Source organism: Camellia sinensis, chromosome 4, assembly GCF_055761805.1.
Source record: "Camellia sinensis isolate YWXY chromosome 4, ASM5576180v1, whole genome shotgun sequence".
Taxonomy (NCBI): Eukaryota; Viridiplantae; Streptophyta; class Magnoliopsida; order Ericales; family Theaceae; genus Camellia; species Camellia sinensis.
Genome location: NC_138964.1, coordinates 136900408 through 136917216, shown reverse-complemented (window position 1 = coordinate 136917216; position 16809 = coordinate 136900408). Strand labels below are relative to the sequence as shown.

The 16809-nt window shown below is 36.5% G+C and overlaps 1 protein-coding gene across 4 annotated transcripts; it reads left to right on the top strand.

Moving 5' to 3' along the window:
* Window positions 1-2344: 2344 nt before the first annotated feature.
* On the top strand, window positions 2345-15446 carry LOC114292264 (snurportin-1 protein). 4 transcript variants are annotated; one of them, XR_014327552.1, is made up of 7 exons: window positions 2345-2838; window positions 4473-4659; window positions 4772-5022; window positions 12171-12285; window positions 13338-13491; window positions 13926-14069; window positions 14968-15446. XR_014327552.1 is itself a non-coding variant. In XM_082866281.1 (7 exons), the coding sequence occupies exons 1-7, from the start codon at window positions 2471-2473 to the stop codon at window positions 15070-15072; spliced, it is 1263 nt and encodes a 420-aa protein (XP_082722407.1). In that variant the 5' UTR covers window positions 2345-2470; the 3' UTR covers window positions 15073-15446. The 4 variants fall into 4 exon arrangements, 2 of the variants coding, with proteins under 2 accessions (XP_082722407.1, XP_028091975.2); XR_014327551.1 differs by having other exon boundaries at window positions 14956-15446; XM_082866281.1 differs by having other exon boundaries at window positions 13399-13491.
* The last annotated feature ends 1363 nt before the right edge of the window (window positions 15447-16809 follow it).

Here is a 16809-nt window from a genome sequence, read left to right as displayed (position 1 = left end):
CGTTGAATGAAGTCGAAAGCCGGCCAGGGCCCGGATGCCATTACCAAAGGCTGGTCACCACATTGCAGCCCAAATATCAATCTGACATCACTGTCCCTCAGTTGCACCATGCCATTCCAATCCGAAACGACCCACTACTCGACACATACGTTTCAATCAACTTGAATACTAAGTCATCACATTTTCTGAAATCTTGTTGCTTCAGACCATGTTCCATAATGGCTTCAAACAATAGCCAGAATGGTGTTTTCTTCATACGAATACGGTGGGCCTCTGTCAAACCTGATGTGGACACAATCTTCATAATTCTTGTAATGTTTGACCGATAATTTAATCGTATTTTCCAACATGTTGGACTTTCCGCCACACTTCTAAGGGGTTTCACCTGTTTGAACAATATTCGTCCTTGGATCATTGGCCCAATTTTCTTTGATGGTGAACCAGCAACAACACACAGATAAGTCCTGTCTCTTGATCTTGTCCATGGACTCGATGTCTTCACACCTTCTACAGTACAAAAACCAGACAACCATCATATTCCAACACAACAAATGCGTAAAAATAACAATCTTGAAAAATCATCAAAATAACGTACATACACAACACAACAACAACCTGCAAATGTCACACATCCAATTTTTTTCAAAATATTATGCACATGTCACCTAATGAATATTATGCATATAACACACTGATGCACCACACGAACATTACAACTACAAACGCCCCTCGCCAACAACAATGTTCACAGAGCTCATACCGAAAACACTAACAAACATAACACACCACCCACCATTGTTCCCCTACACCCCCAACCATGTAACATCATAATAGATACGTTACGCCGAAACAAACAACCACCACACCAACACCATAGCCAAACATTCATAAAAAAACAAATGACAACCCCAGCCCAACAAAACAATCACCCCAAATAAACGGCAAAGCTTTCCCCGCCCCCAATGTTTCCAATACCACCAATCACCCACCCCCCACACTTATCAAAATATTGGCCATTCCAAACCAACAGTCCCACGTTCAAAAACCACATCAGAACATCGCCCTAACAGTATCCCGAAAACAAACTCAAACATAAGCATAACATCCCAACTATGGTTGTGTACACTGTTTTCACAAAATAAAATTCATAACACTTTTTCCCCAAAACACATTATCAAAACACATGCCAACATCGCACCAGTAGTACCCCCAAAACAAAAACAAACAAGATATGACATCACAACACACACGAGCACAACACTTATTTCACAAAACGCTTTTCAGAATAGAGAAAACTTACTGTTTTGCGGAGTCCTCATCGTTTGTGGGATCCTTACAAGCACAACGCAGTGTATCATAATTGTTGCAACCATGATGGCCACACTTAAAAACTAGTAAATATCTACAACTTATAAACCTAACCAAAGAAAACAAATCTATCCACAACAATTTGGGGATTTGATTTGCGTTTCAAATTTGGGGGGATTTTGAGATATTTATTGGCATAAATCACTCAATCGAAAAAACGGTTCTACCCAATATTTACACCGTTAAATGTGGGATCTTGTTATGCGAATTATGAAAATAATGCGATCCTCCGATTTGGAAAACGAACTCTGTTTCCAAACCCTACACTACTCTCATCACACCATGCTCCCCACCGTAGTCCTCAGTTACGGTAGAACACACTTCAGAATCAAGGCCTCAATCTTCAAAGACTCTTCGTAATGTGGGGCTTCAGAGATTGGGCTTGTGTTATGATGTGGGCCATCCAAATGTGGTTCGCGAAGTTGATGTAGGCCATCAATTTCTGTTTCATTAACTTGATATGGTCCACCAAAGTGTGGTTTTTGCAAAATGATGGGTTGTGTTCAAATGTGGGCTTCAAAAAATGATGTGGGCCACCAACTTATGGGTCATAAATGACATGGATTCCCTCTACATACACTACTAAACCCAAAAAGAACTATAGTAAGCTTTTCTCAAACGTTACATACACCCACATCATTCAAACATAATATCACCAAACCAAAAGAACTATAGTAAGTTTTTCCCAAACGTTACATACGTCTATATCATTCAAACATAATATCACCAGACCAAAAATAATATATTCATGGGCAAAACTATCCGCCCCAAATAATGGAACCTTTAAATGTATAAAATTAAATATGTGACTGATTGAATTATAAATTCACTTTTTAAGATTTATGAGTCAATTCCCTATAATTAATCATGTCATAATAAAATAATCCTGAAACCTAGCACGATACGCCTTAAAATTTGATTTTTCAACAAAAATTTATAATTTTATTTTATTTTTAAATTGGTTTTAATGTTAGTCTAGAATGAACAGGGAGGAGGGGAAATGTGTCGAGTGCTTGAAAAAGGGCACCGCAGGAACACTATCTTCACTCTCTAGCTTAGCTCACCATTCAAAAACTCCGGCGAAGGGAAAAACAACACCGCGATGGCACCGCACGATCTCCGCCGTCCATTCAAACGTCCGGCGATCTCCGATCAACAGAAGCGCCGTGACCTCTCTCTTCTCCGGCAGACTCAGAACCGCCACGACGCTCAGCGCCAAGCCCGCTGTTTAGCCTCCACAGTCCTCTCTCTCCAAAGCCAGGGTTCCGAACCTACGTCCGAGCCAGAAGAACCCTCCGTAGAGCTCGACCTCGTGCCCGAACCCGAGCCCGATCCCGAGCACCAAACCAGTGACCTTGATGTTCGACAGGCGGCGAAGCTCAGGGGCGCCGAAGCTCGCCGGTGGTTCGCGAGGCAGCTCATGCTTCCTGAGTGGATGATCGATGTCCCCGATCATTTGAGTCGCGATTGGTTTGTTGTCTCTCTCTCTCTATATATATATATATGTGTGTGTAGATATTCTATACAGTGAGAAGTTTTTTTTATGAGAATGATGAATTTGTGTTTACAACGAGGCTGTGATAATCTTCGATTTGAGTAACTATAATCGGGTATGGATTAGGGTTTTGTTCGTTTTGGGGAGTTAATGTGTAACATACAATTTATCCCTGTAAGTATAGTTTGATGAGCCTATATTGCGTTAATCAAAAAACATGTTGGGTGAAACTCACTTGAAACATTGCTAACAACATTTTGAAGGGCATTCATTATTGACACACTTTTCTTTTTTTAATAATGAGACAGATTTGTTTAACACATACATAGGGCTTGTTTGATTAGTAGGATTAATAGTGAGGGGGTTGACGATCCATGAGATTACTGGATTAGTGAGATACATAATTTCCTCTTTTCGACATTTGTTTTGCAACAGAAATAGAAATATATAATCCCAATAATATGTATGTTTTGCGTCATTAGTTGTAGGATTAAAAACTTAGTCAATTTTGTTGGATAAAATGACCATTGAAATCTAAAACTTCGTCAATTTTGCGTCAATCCTATGCTATTGTCCGCCCAATCAAACAAGCCCACATATTACTGCTTTTGCAGTCCAATTCATAGGTCAAATTTAATAATTTTTAGGAACATTTAAAAAACAACCCCTTAATTCTGTTGTTGTTAGTAAAATTTCTGTGAAGGCCTAATCGACAGGAACTTAACAACAAATTCACCACACAATCAACAGAAAACCAACTGTGTAATGGTTCAATGCCTTGAAGGATTCAAGGATTTCTTTGGAACAATCGACAGTTGAAGAAAAGTAAACAAAGAAAACTTCTATTGAAATCTACAAAATTTACAAATTAGGAAATGAAATTACACTGAAATAACTAAGACAAAAGATCTACCTCTATCTATGTTATGCTAAACTAGTTTGATGTGTATTGTTGTTGATTGATCCCTTTCTCTCCAAACTCTGAAGCTTTATATCACTTCCCCTTTTCCTCTAGCCACGTTTCCTTGATTTTCTCTTGAAGCTCATGCTCCCTCCAAATTTGCAAGCCACTTTTCCTTAATTTCATTACAACTGCTCTTCTCCTTCCAAGTCTTCATTCCTCATCCTCACTTCATTCTGAAGCAAAACCACTTTCCACTATTGCAGCCACGTGTGACCCATGATCTATCACACCACATTGACAGGCTATCCTGAAGCAAATGAATGCAAATGATCCCTGAAGCTTGCCCGCTACTTCCTTTTAATTGCTCATAACTGCCTTCAACCTAGCTTCCACCATGTTGCACAAATTCTAATGTAGAAAATAAAACTGCTGAAAATCACTGCCACGTGCCACTTGATTGAGGCTTCCTCATGCCCTGTCGACAGACAATTTGTAAACTTAGGTGCAAACAGTTGTGTATACAAATGATATTATAACTCCTTGGTGGTTATTTCATATCAGATTCTTGACACATTTAACATGGTTTTCCTTTATTGTGCAGTAGTTTACACCATTCTCTTCTTCTTCGACAGAAATCTTATTGAATGTGACTTTTTTTAATGCAAATGAAGTAAAAAATGTGAAGAGTGAATTGCATTTTTGTAGGTATGTTTTTGCGAGACCTGCAGGTAAACGATGCTTTGTTGTTTCTTCTAATGGAACAACAATTAGTAGGCTTCGGAATGGTTCTCTGTTGCACCGGTTTCCATCTGCTCTACCCAGTGGTGCCAGGACCAAAGGCAACTCTTGTTCTGCTCAATCATATTGTATACTTGATTGTATATTTCATGAGGTAATATGTAAATATCGTTATTTTGAGGCCATAATTCTTATTGTAACTTGTGTTGTTTGTTAATTACTTTACAGCATCAATAATGTGGTTGTGATTTGGACATTACTTGCAGTCTGATCAAACTTACTATGTAATTGACATGGTTTGCTGGGCGGGATACTCTCTCTATGAATGCGCTGCTGAGTTCAGATTTTTTTGGTTGAACAGCAAACTTGTTGAGTCAGGGGCTTGTGAGCCTCCCTCATTTTACCATAAGTACAGATTTGATGTGGTTCCTGTGTACAACTGTGACCAAGCAGGGCTACACACAGCTTATTCAGGGCCAGTACCTTATGTCAAGGATGGGCTATTGTTTTATAACAAGTAAGTCTTTCTTTCAATATCATTGACATTGCGATTTTTATAATAGTATTGATTGGAAGTGTCAGTACAAATATATTCCTAGATATGTTTCCATGTTCTTAATTTTAACTTTCGAGAAACCCTAAATTGTACCTGTAAACCACTGCATTTATATAGGTTGCCGGTTTCTCTGCAGTAACCCCCATATGCATGGTGCTTGATATGAACTAAGCTACTGCTGATGTTGCCTGAGAGGGCACCTTTTGTGGTTTCCAAGGCTAGGCTTGCGTCTGCAATTAGGCAACCAGGTGCATACCTTTTAACAAAAGGATGGAGAGCAATGGGACCTGTAGATAAGTCACACTTCGTCTGACGAACATTAGTATGAATTATAGGAGGGGGAGGAGGAGCAAGAGGAACATTAGGGGACAATGGAGGAGGGGAGGAAGACGAAGAGGGAAGATCAGAAGGAGAGAGGTTATGGACATACGAATCAGAAGGAACATTGTTAGGAAAGGGATCAAGATAAATAAGATCAGATCGAGAGACAGAAGTCGATGCAGATGGAATGAAAAAGAAAGGAATATGTTCTAAGAAGACAACATGATGAGAAACATAGAGGCGTCTAGTAAAAGGATCATAGCAACGGTAACCTTTCTGACCCTTACCAAGTTACCATACCCAAGGAAAATGCACATAGCAGAACGAGCAGGCAACTTAGTGTGTTCAACACGAGGAAAAAGGACAAAACAAGTTCAACCAAACACACGAAGAGAAGTAATTTGGCAGTTTGCCATGTAATCGTTCAAACAGACAGGTACCAATGGTCACCTGGGAGGGAATACGATTAATAAGATGAACATTGGTAAGAATAGCGTCACCCCAAAAGGAACTAGGAACAGAAGAATAGAGCAATAAAGAATGACCAGTTTCCATGATATGGCGATGCTTACGTTTGGCCACACCATTCTATTTAAGTGTGTCAGTACATGAAGATTGCTGAAGAGTAGCATCAGATTGTAATATATCTAAAGAAAACTAGTATCCCGATATTCCCCACCTAAATCACACCAAAAGTATTTAATAACAGCAGAGTGTTAGGTATGAATCATGGCACAAAAGAAGAAAAAATAGAAGAAAATTCAGGCCGACGTTTCATAAGATAAACCCAATAATGACGAGTGTAATTGTCAATAAATGACACATGGTATTTAGAACTCCCTTTAGAAGGAATAGGAGTAGGACCCTACACACCAGAATGTACAAGATCAAAAGGAGTAGAAGAAATAGTAGTATTTTTATTAAATGGTAAAGTAGTAAATTTTGCAAGTTTGCAACCACTACAATCTGAAATATTTTGAGTACTACAATTTCCCAAAACACTAATCGAAACTAAATATTGTAAACGAAAGCTAGAAATGTGACTAAGGCAAGAATGCCATAAATAAAACTCAGAGGACTGCGAACTAAGACGAAAAGAGAACAAATCAACGGAAGTTGCAACAAGTGATGGAACATGAAGCTGCTCAAGAACATATAGCCCTCCCAACTTGTGGCTAGTCCCAATCTGCTGCTTGGAATGAGGATCCTACACAACACAACCAGAAGAAGAGAAGTGAACATGATAACCAAGCTCACAAAGTTGACTAACATAAATGAGATTTAGAGTCAATTGAGGAATGCAATAGATGTCAGAAAGAGAGAGATAATTAGTCAAAATAGAACGCCTGCTAATGGCATGGGAGTGCTATTAGCAGTTATAACAGTAGGAGTGGAAGAAGAGAAAAGAATATAAGTAAATAAGGAGGAATCATTTGCCATGTGATGAGTAGCACCTGAGTCAAAGGCCTAAGCGGATCGAGAAATACCTGAAGATGAAGAGGGAGGCAAACCTAAAGAGGAAGAGACCGAGAGAGCATTAGGTGTAGTTGCAGAGAGTAGTTTCTGCATGGCATGAACCTGCTCCGCAAGGGAAGTCAATGAAGGGCCAAAATCTTCTATGTAGGGAACTGTAGCTGCTGTATGTGAGTTCCAACCCTTTTTCCAAGGCACCGGCGACACAGGAGCGATCATTACCCTTCTTCCAAGATGAAGATGAACCAAAATGAGAGCGTCCAGCAAGTTGAGGACACTGTGCCTTCCAATGACCTTTCTGATGACAAAAACTACATTCATCCAGTGGTGTGCGAACGGAGGAGCTACTCTGATTATTAGTAGGGACAGCTAGAACAGTCTGACTTGGCAGGGGAAGTAAACCTTTGCTTGGAATGCCCTTGAACCAAGTTTCTTCAGCTAACAATTCATTCACAACAGAATCAATAGTGGGAAGAGTACTACGATGAAGAATGGTACCACAGTCCCTCAAAATTAGCTCGAAGTGCCTTAAGAAACTGAACCAAACGCTGCGCCTCACGATAGATACAATATTCTATACGAGTACTCAAGGCCTTAAGCTCCGTAAAGGCCAATTGATAAACAAGTTTAGAAGAAACTAACAATTGTTTATTGAGCATTAGAAAAATAAAGAATACAAAGGAGATATATATATTTAAACTAAGTAAACCTTAAAAGTGCTAAAGACTAAACTACCCTTAATACTAAATAATAATATCAAATACATATATGCTTAACAAGCTTGTAGTTTTATGCTTATGTAGAGGATGTATTATAATTGAACTGGCGTTTCCTCAGTTTTACTAGAACCTCTGAGAACTGCAATCTGGGGCATGCCACACTTCCCTTCTTGTACACCAAATTTCTTTCGGCTGCAAAAAGTATGTGCTTATTTCTTCTCTTGTTTTGCCTTTTGGAGCACAAGATTGCAATTTATATATTAAAATGACATAAAAAATTGAGGCAAAAAAGGCAACGACGACAACATTTGAAAGATTAATGCAAATAGGACATGAGTACTGATGCACATTTTGAATTGAAAAGAAAATTGGTTTGACATGAATATATGACATTTTAATTTAATTTAATTTTTTGATTGGCAACAAATATATGACATTTTAATTTCCATGGTGCAATCTACCTATATCTGTTTTATTTATATTTCTATCCGGCTATCTGTATTCTACCACGTTCCTGGTAAGAAGCATGCTGCATCTTGTTGTTCGTATTACCTAGGATAATGTGCTAAATTTGATTTTTGGTTCTTAATACAATTGTTCTAGGCAACATGCAACAATTTAGTCAACCAATTAATACCTTCTTCAGATAGGATTGGGATAATTTCTCTGTGGTTCTTTGACTAAGTGGAGGTTTTCCATCAGTTAAAAGTATAGAGTGTAGAAGTGACTGTTGTACGTTAATTCTCTGAAGATTTGTATTCACTATGCAGGGCTTCTAACTTATTGTGTGACTGAGGTGGAATAATATGGGGAACGTCTATGTTTAGTTATAGTTTTGATCGCGTCAGTGTGTCCACGTGAATAATTTTTGTGATCCTCTTAAGTCATTGTGACCGGGTTCAATTTGTGCTATCCGTAATGATGGAGGCAGTGTTTTAAAAGCTCTAGGCGCATTGAGGCACTAAGGTCTCCTGGAGCTTAAGTGTGCGGGCCGCACCAAAGCGAGGCGCAAGTTGTTAAAGATAACTAAAATATTAATATAGGCGAAGTTTTTAACATTAAACAAATATTCTTAGGAAATAAAAAAAAAAAAAAAATAGAGAACGACATTCAATTTTTCAAAAATCATGAAAAATAACATTCAATGTTTTAAAATTTTCTCCGCAATAACATTCAATCTTACTTTGCCCTATACTAGTTATCTTTTTTTATCAATTTATTAACGTGATTCATTTTTTTTTTTTATTATTATTATTTTAGATCAGGAACTCACACTCTACCTTAGTGGTTTTAATTTTAAATTGGGACCAAATTGCCTGATAGCTTTAATCATTGGCCCAAAACTATTGTAATTTACTATATTGAAAGGAATCCCAAAGCCATATATCCATCTTGTAATCCCAAAGCTTTTGCTTGATGCCTAGAAATTTTTTTGATATGAAAATTAGGACTCAAAGCATGTGTTTACATATTATATTAAAGGGGTTGTAATTCGATATGGCCACACACACAAAGAATAAGGATGGAGCAAAAATTTAAATGAAGCGCATGAGGCGTGCGCCTCGTGCCTAAGCCTAAGGTGCGCGCCTCAAATGCCTTTCCTGCTGTGCCTTGCCTCAAGCTGTCTGAGGCGCACCTAAGCGCGCGCTTAGGCGCGCCTTTTAAAACAATGAATGGAGGTGCCTCTATATATAACTTATAATTCCTTTCTTGACCTGTTTATATTCTCATTCAATGACAAGTCTTTCTTTCTAATACTGTTGGCATTGTTTACATCTTTAGGGCACCCGTTATCAAGCAAGATTAACAACAGTAACTAAGAACCATGAACACTTCAATGGAGGAGGCTTATCGTGTCGAACATGGCGCTCTATGGACACTCCTAACACTTCTTCAATTTTTCTTAATTAAAAATTTTAATTCATAATATTTGACACTTTACAGACACTTCAGTGTCACTTCTTGAACCCTTTGAAGTCCAAACTTGACTTATGTGATAAATTTCTTCATAGTAACAATTTTTTGCAGTCTTTGTAGTGCAACTTATGTACTTTAAATATGTTTTGAAACATTAATGAATACATCATGTGTATTTCAATATTTTATAGTTGTTTTGCATTCTTTATATTGCAATTGTTACTTGAATGATATCTTGATGTTTAAGTTACGGAATATATAGTTTTTAAAATTTTAATTTATATTATGTTGCTTTTTCATTGCCGTTGTGTATATATTTGACATATAATTAATTAATAGAGAGATAAAATTTTAACGTGTCCCAGACGCATGTATCGTGTCATGTACTTTTGAAAATCGACGTGTCAGCTTGTCAATATCATGTCGCATGTTTGTGTCTATGCTGCTACTCAGGGCTTCCCACTTTGCATTGGGCTGAAAGTCATTATCTTGGTTCAGTTTTTGTATTTTGTATTGTTGGTTTTTACTTCAGGAAGGCTCAAAGTAATATCCATCAATTAGTGCATCCAACTCAGATTTTTTTTTTTTTCCCTTCCCTTTTTCCTCCAACATATATTCAGCTCTTGCTCTACAGGACTTTCAGAAGGAAGAACCTAGTAGGTGGTTTTTGAGGTAGACATTAGACTACAATGGCAAGCCTAACTTCGTGCCTTTGTTTAGGTGTTCACCGTGGCTGCTAGGCAGATTTGTTCATTTGCATTGCAGCTGTGTACACTTCTACTTGCATGCGCATAATGGTTTTTGAAGCTATTAGTTTTTTATTTTTATTTTTATATAGATTGTCACTTATATATTAGTTTGACATTAATGATTAGTATACGGACACGGACACGGACACGGTACACGGCAATTTTCAAAAAATGGGGACACGGACACGGCGGGGGACACGGCGAATTTTATTTTATTTATTTTATATATTTTTATGTGTTATGTAGATTCATATTACATTCATCCTAAATTAAAATTAACAAACACTAACATAGTAACATTAATTGAATAAACATAACTATTACATTTAAACAAATTAATAGATCATCCATTCACAAAAAATTCACAAAAAAGTCATAATAAACGATAACAAGAACTAAGACGAGAAGGGGAAAAAATTCAACATCCAACAATATTTTTCACAAAAGCACTAAATAAGAGAGGCAAAAGATTAAAAAAATAAAAAAAAATTAAATTAAAAATAAATAAAAATAAAAATAGCCCTGCCGTGTCCCCGCCGTGTCCCATGCCGTGTCCCCATATGGACACGCGTGTCCCCGCCGTGTCCCTGCCGTGTCCCCTGCAAAAAAATCATTAAATTAAAGGGACACGCCATCCGGCGTGTCCCATACGTGTCCCCGGCGTGTCCCCGTGTCCCCGGCGTGTCCCCGTGTCGGACACCGCCACGGCACTAATTTTGGAGTGTCCATGCTTCATAGTGGAGAACTTGAAAATCTTTGGTTGCGTTTGGTAGAGTCTTAAAATTATGGTTTGAGAATAGAGTTGTATTTTGAATTTGTGAGTTTTGGAATTATGATTTGAAAAAAGAAAATTTGTTTGGTTATGAGTTTTGAAAGGAGTTTTGAATTTTTGATGTGACATATGAAATTAGAAAAGTTGTTTGATTCAAAAAATTACAACTCATAACCAAACACACAACTCAAAATTCTATTCAAAGCTCATAAAAAATTTAAAAAAATTCCGAAAATATTTTTTATTTAAAATATAAAAATAACAAGTGCCAATTGCCCAAAAAAAAAAAAAAACACTGTTCCAGTCAACCGGCTCAACTTATGGTCGGATGTCTGAAAGGATGACCGGGTAGATGTGTTTTCAAAAGTCGGTGTAGAATCAATTTTTCAAAATTCTAACCAAACACAGCACTCAAACTAAGGTGTGAAATCTCGTTTCCAAAGCTCCACCAAACACAACCTTTGTTTTGACTTGGCGCTTTACAAATACTGTATCAATGATGGGAATCATGGAGAGTTACGTTTCATAGAAGGAGAACTTGATATGTTAGGGATAGTCTTGTATAGATGACATAGTTGGAATGTGATGAAGCAGTCTTTATCACAATATTCAAAACAGCATTCTCTAGGCCTCGAGTGCTCACTGTCCATATAGTATTGGAAAATTATTTGACTGGTTTGAGTGAACTAAGTATATCATTCTTTTGAATGTGAAATTTATGGGAAAAAGGTAGGAAGAATCTTCTCCAATTGTTAGATTTAGTTTTGGAATGCATGTTCCAAAATGTGGATCAGTAGGGAGCAACATGAGATCTTTTTTGGTTATTGGGACAACTGATTCATGTAGTAGGATTGGAAAGGCAAAATAGCCCTTTTATGGCAATAGAAAGTGTTAGTATTAGTCGGATGGTTTGCATATCTACCAAACACAAGGAGTGTCCAACTTCATGTTTTCCAAGGATTAGTAACATCTGTCTTTGTTTGCTCAGATATGTCAAGGCATTCATGCTTGTCTATATCATTAATTCAAATGTTCAAAAACGCTCAGTATTTCCCTTTGCTTGCAATCAAAACCTACACTATTATGAGCTCTAACCAATTAATTTTGTTTCTCATATTTGTCTTCTTCCTAATGCATTTTGCATTGTTTTCTTCTTAGGCATGCACATTATCAAACAGGTAATACACCATTGGCATTAGTCTGGAAGGATGAGAACTGTAGTCAGTATGTTATTGATACAGACAGCAGAGGACAAGTTCCAAGTCAACAACAGGTACTCTGATGTTTCATGTCGTGCATACCCATGCTTTATTTAATTACATCATCTAATTGATTGAGTGCTTTGTATTTTGAACAATTTTTGTTGCTTTTTAGTTGCTGTAAAATGTTCTGCTTTCACATTAACTGCTTTACAGTGGGACACGAACATGAAAGGTAAGAGAAATACAAACTGAGAATACACCTTTCTGTGCGCTACATGACTCTTGATAAGCACCTCTTGTGTCAATACTTTGTGGTCCACCTGAGAACAGTTTGAATAATTTTTATTTTCAAAAGGATCATTACTGTTGTCATTTTTGTTCCTTTGTCTTGACACCCTTCTCGTAGTCAGGAAGTAGTTTTCACTCAGACTTACGATTGAATGTGTTTTCATGTTTATGCCCAAGCATCTTGGGTGTCTTACAGTTTAGCATCACTATCCGTATTTAAGATTATGATTTGTAGTCAGATTAAACTATTTCAAAGCTGTTCCATGTTGTATTTTTTGGGTATCATAAAGTTTTGTATGTACCATATTGTGTGCTTGATCAAATTGTGTAAATTACATGAACAACCTTCTCTGTCTTGAGAGAGTGATCCTTGTTGTGGATGGGAATAATAAAATATGGCCATATATTAACCTCAACATTAATCTGCATAATTTTGCAAACTCACTTGGTTTCTTCATTTTGAGAGGGGTTTTAAAATATACCTGAGTGTATTAACTGGCGGTAGTTCCATCCATGGGATTTTAATTTTGTGTATGAATATTGAGGTGAATATCTATTTCTTTTGTGCTGCTTGGTCATGTTTAGCTGCTTCTTTAGCTGATCATCTCTAAGCTAATGAAATATTGTTCTATTTAAGAATATTACTTTTACCTGCAGTTTTGTGGTTTGATTCTGGCGCAGTCTTCAAATTGACAACCACTAATTCTTTATCAAAATTATCCTTTCTTGGGAAGCCATTTTATTATGGAATTGAGATGTAATTTGGAATTGATATCGAAGTTTTCAGTGTTCTCATTTGTGACTATTGATAAACTTTTACATCTGTGTATGACAGGAATGGGAGTTGTACCCTCATTACCTGAATCCTGTCTCTGACGCTGTGTATTGTAAATCAGGTGGTTTTGGAGCTACAAGTCGATGGGAAACTAACAACGTCAGATGATCCTCCCGTTGTATTTGGTTGTTTGGAGACTGACTTCATACAAAAGGTTTAGTCATTTTAATAAATGCATGTAGCCCACCAAGTGATTTGTGTAGTAATAATTGCTCTTAGCTAATTAAAGTAATTGCACAACTTTATTTATCAATAAGGGAGAAAAAATAATTGCACAACTTTGGTTTGTGACTAAGTGTTGGCATCACTAACCCCTACTTTTTCATTTTGTGGTTTCATGTCTCATATCGTCCAAGAACACGCGATTTTTAAAAAAAAATTATTTCGAGTCATTAATACTGGCAAATTAATTTGTCAGCAATTTTTCATGGGCATACAAAAAAAATTATTATTATTGACATGTGGGTTGGGCATGAGTGCTTGTCTGCTGTTTAGCTGGAGGAAATAAATTGCTCATAACTTTTCTTGTAACACCATTACTTTTCCTCATATATTTGGATTGTTCATTTATTTTCTTTCAATTTTCAGTCAGGACTGCAATCGGGAAATCTTTTACGTTTTGCTATTAATGATGGAGGACTGAGTTTTGGGGATGGGAAACTGGAGAAGGCTGATATGCAGTATCTTGGTAAGGTCAACCGTGCACGTGCTTTTGCAGATAGCTACTCAAAGGTTAGTGGTAAATGTAAATCCTACAATGCATTTAGTTGATTCCAGTTAATAATAATAACCCTGTCAAACTAGGAATTATATGCCCATAGAGTCTGTTAAGAGTGCTTTTAAAGGTGGAATTTCTTTTTGGTTCCCTTGTCTCTCTGTTTCTTCTTTCTCTGAGGGTGAATTACCCATTCATCAGGATGGTGATTCATCACTTGCTTCCTGTGAGGTAGGTCATGGATTGCTTCGTTATTAGACTCTTGTAGTCTGCTTATTCCAGTGTACTGGCTCTTATTGGCTATGTTACATGGACTCAGGTACGGGTGTGTATTTAGAGGACGGACTCATCAAATATCAAATTTAAGGGTATACAAACTCCACAAAAAAGTCATATTTTTATATTTTTAATCAATTGTGTGAGATAAAATGGTACTATATGTAATGTATCAAGGTGCACCCGCACCCGCACCTGCGCCTGTACATTTCATTGTTTGGTTGCAAATTTTATTGTTCAGATTAGATTCCAATGGTCATTTTTTCTAACAAAATTGTCAAATTTTTTAATCATACGACTAATAACTTAAAACACACATATAATTGAGATTATATATTTTCGTATTTATTGCAAAACAAATATGGACAAGAGGGAATTACGTATCTCACTAATCCAGCTGGATTACCATTCCTACACTAATCTCATATTTTATTAATTCCCTCACTATTAGTCCTGCTAATTAGTGAGTCCCACTAATCAAATAGGCCCTCTGTGTATTGTGGCCCCCCATTATATATCTGGATGACTCTATGACTGCTCAGAAAAATTGTGAACATGCCTTCTATTTTTATGTTCCACCAATTTCTGCAAGGTTTGTTATTCATATAGAAACTTGTGATCTCTTAGATTGTGTTCCAGTACGCAGTTCGGCATTCACCCCTACGAGTAGAAGATCTCTTTGCGTCCATTAGCTCATTGAATGAACAAGACAACATAACTCGTGACATGGAGATGGTTGGTTGATGACAGCTGTCGACGAGAACGATTGTGGTGGTTGCTCATGCTCACTCAATGACAAACTTGATTGCCCTTGTAGCAAGATCCAAGCTGCCACCCATTGTATTTGTAGCAGTTAGAGGATTTTGGTATGAATTTAGCGGCTGGCGAATACACAAAGGGGTTTGTGTTTCTATGACCAGTAGTTCTTTTCACTTAATATTATTGTATGTATATATCAGGAGACTATATTTGGCTGAGTGATTGGGCATATTTTATATGCTTCATGAATATAATTATTTTCTGAGAGAGGGTTACTTATTATCTCTATTGTTTGTTTTTGTAACACCACATTTATGGCAATGAAGAAAGTGTGATGTATGTTTGTTTTGTTCGGTACATATTTGCTTCGTTTGGGGCTTACTTTTTGATGGTATTTTTGGCTTTTTATGAGGTAGAAAAAAGTTAATGTATTCAAGAACGACTCTTTAGTTGAATCGAAAATCTTGATTTACTGAGAAGTTTTAACTTTTTGTAAGTAGTTTTTTGGTTTTTTTTAGTGACATTTTGTTTTTTGTTTTTTTTATAGTCAAAGAGTCAAATTGCCAAACATGTCAGATTCGCTTGAAAGGCATAATGATCCATTTTGTTTGAGCGAACCACCTGTAAAATCGAAATCCTACTACCCAACTTTGGCCATGGCAAAATTATAGATCCAATTTAGAAAATAGAACATTTGACAGCTATGAATAATGGGGGAAAAAGTGCATATAATGAAGAATAAAAGGGGAAAACAAAGGAGGAGGGAGGGGGATAATAAAGGCAGTGCAAGTTATTTATCTTTTCCCAGTAGCGTTTATTAGGATTTATTAGGGTTTGTTTGGTAATTTTTTTGTTTACAGTCTTTTGTTTATATTTATAGAATTTTAAAAAATTAAAACAAAAACTTGTTTGTTTTATTTTTCATTTTAAAAAAGTTGTAAGTAGTATAAATTTCATAAACACAAAAAGATCCCCTGGACTTAAAATGAGGCTTTTATCTCAATTTAAATAACCTTTTATGGGACAGCTGAACAAGTTTCCAACCATATATGGAGTAGAGTAATGGCTCCATGACAATAGACTTACTGTATTTTTCATTTTTTTTTTTATTGACAAAAATAAAATTGATTGATATAAAGCATATGAGTACATGAGAACTGCATCACAAATACATCAATGAAAAGCTTAAAGAGTAGGGGTGAGCATGGTCCGGATTGGACTGGATTAGGGTAAAATCATGACCAATCTGTTATCTACGGTTCCTGAAAAATTAAAACTAATCCAATCCGTTTAAATCATGGGACCAATCCAAACCAATCTATTTAAACACGGATTGGATCGGTTTAGGACTACGGATTCACATAATTAAATAACAAAAAAATATATAACACTTCAATTTCATAAAAATATAAACATAGCACTATATTAGTTCCACAATAGTAACATGTCTTTCTATAATAGCGATATACTGTTGTAGAATTTAAACAATCATAAGAAAACTGGTTTCACCATAAGTATTTAGACCATTACAAATTAAAATTAAAAACTAACAAACAAAAGTAATAAAAGAAGATACTATGTGGGTTTAGGTTTGAGTTTATGTTTTATATGGAATAAGAGAAGATACTATGCGGGAGGGTGTATCATAAAAATATATATTATTCGTATACGGTCCGGATCGGTTCCAATCCGAAACCGTGAGGTTCAATTCAGAACCAATCC

Coding starts and splice junctions, on each gene's coding strand:
- LOC114292264 (XM_028236174.2), top strand. CDS start 2,471: ATGGCACCGCACGATCTCCGCCGTCCATTCAAACGTCCGGCGATCTCC. Junction 5,023..12,170: donor GGGCTATTGTTTTATAACAA/GTAAGTCTTTCT, acceptor TTTTCTTCTTAG/GCATGCACATTATCAAACAG. Junction 12,286..13,398: donor AAGTTCCAAGTCAACAACAG/GTACTCTGATGT, acceptor ATTGTAAATCAG/GTGGTTTTGGAGCTACAAGT.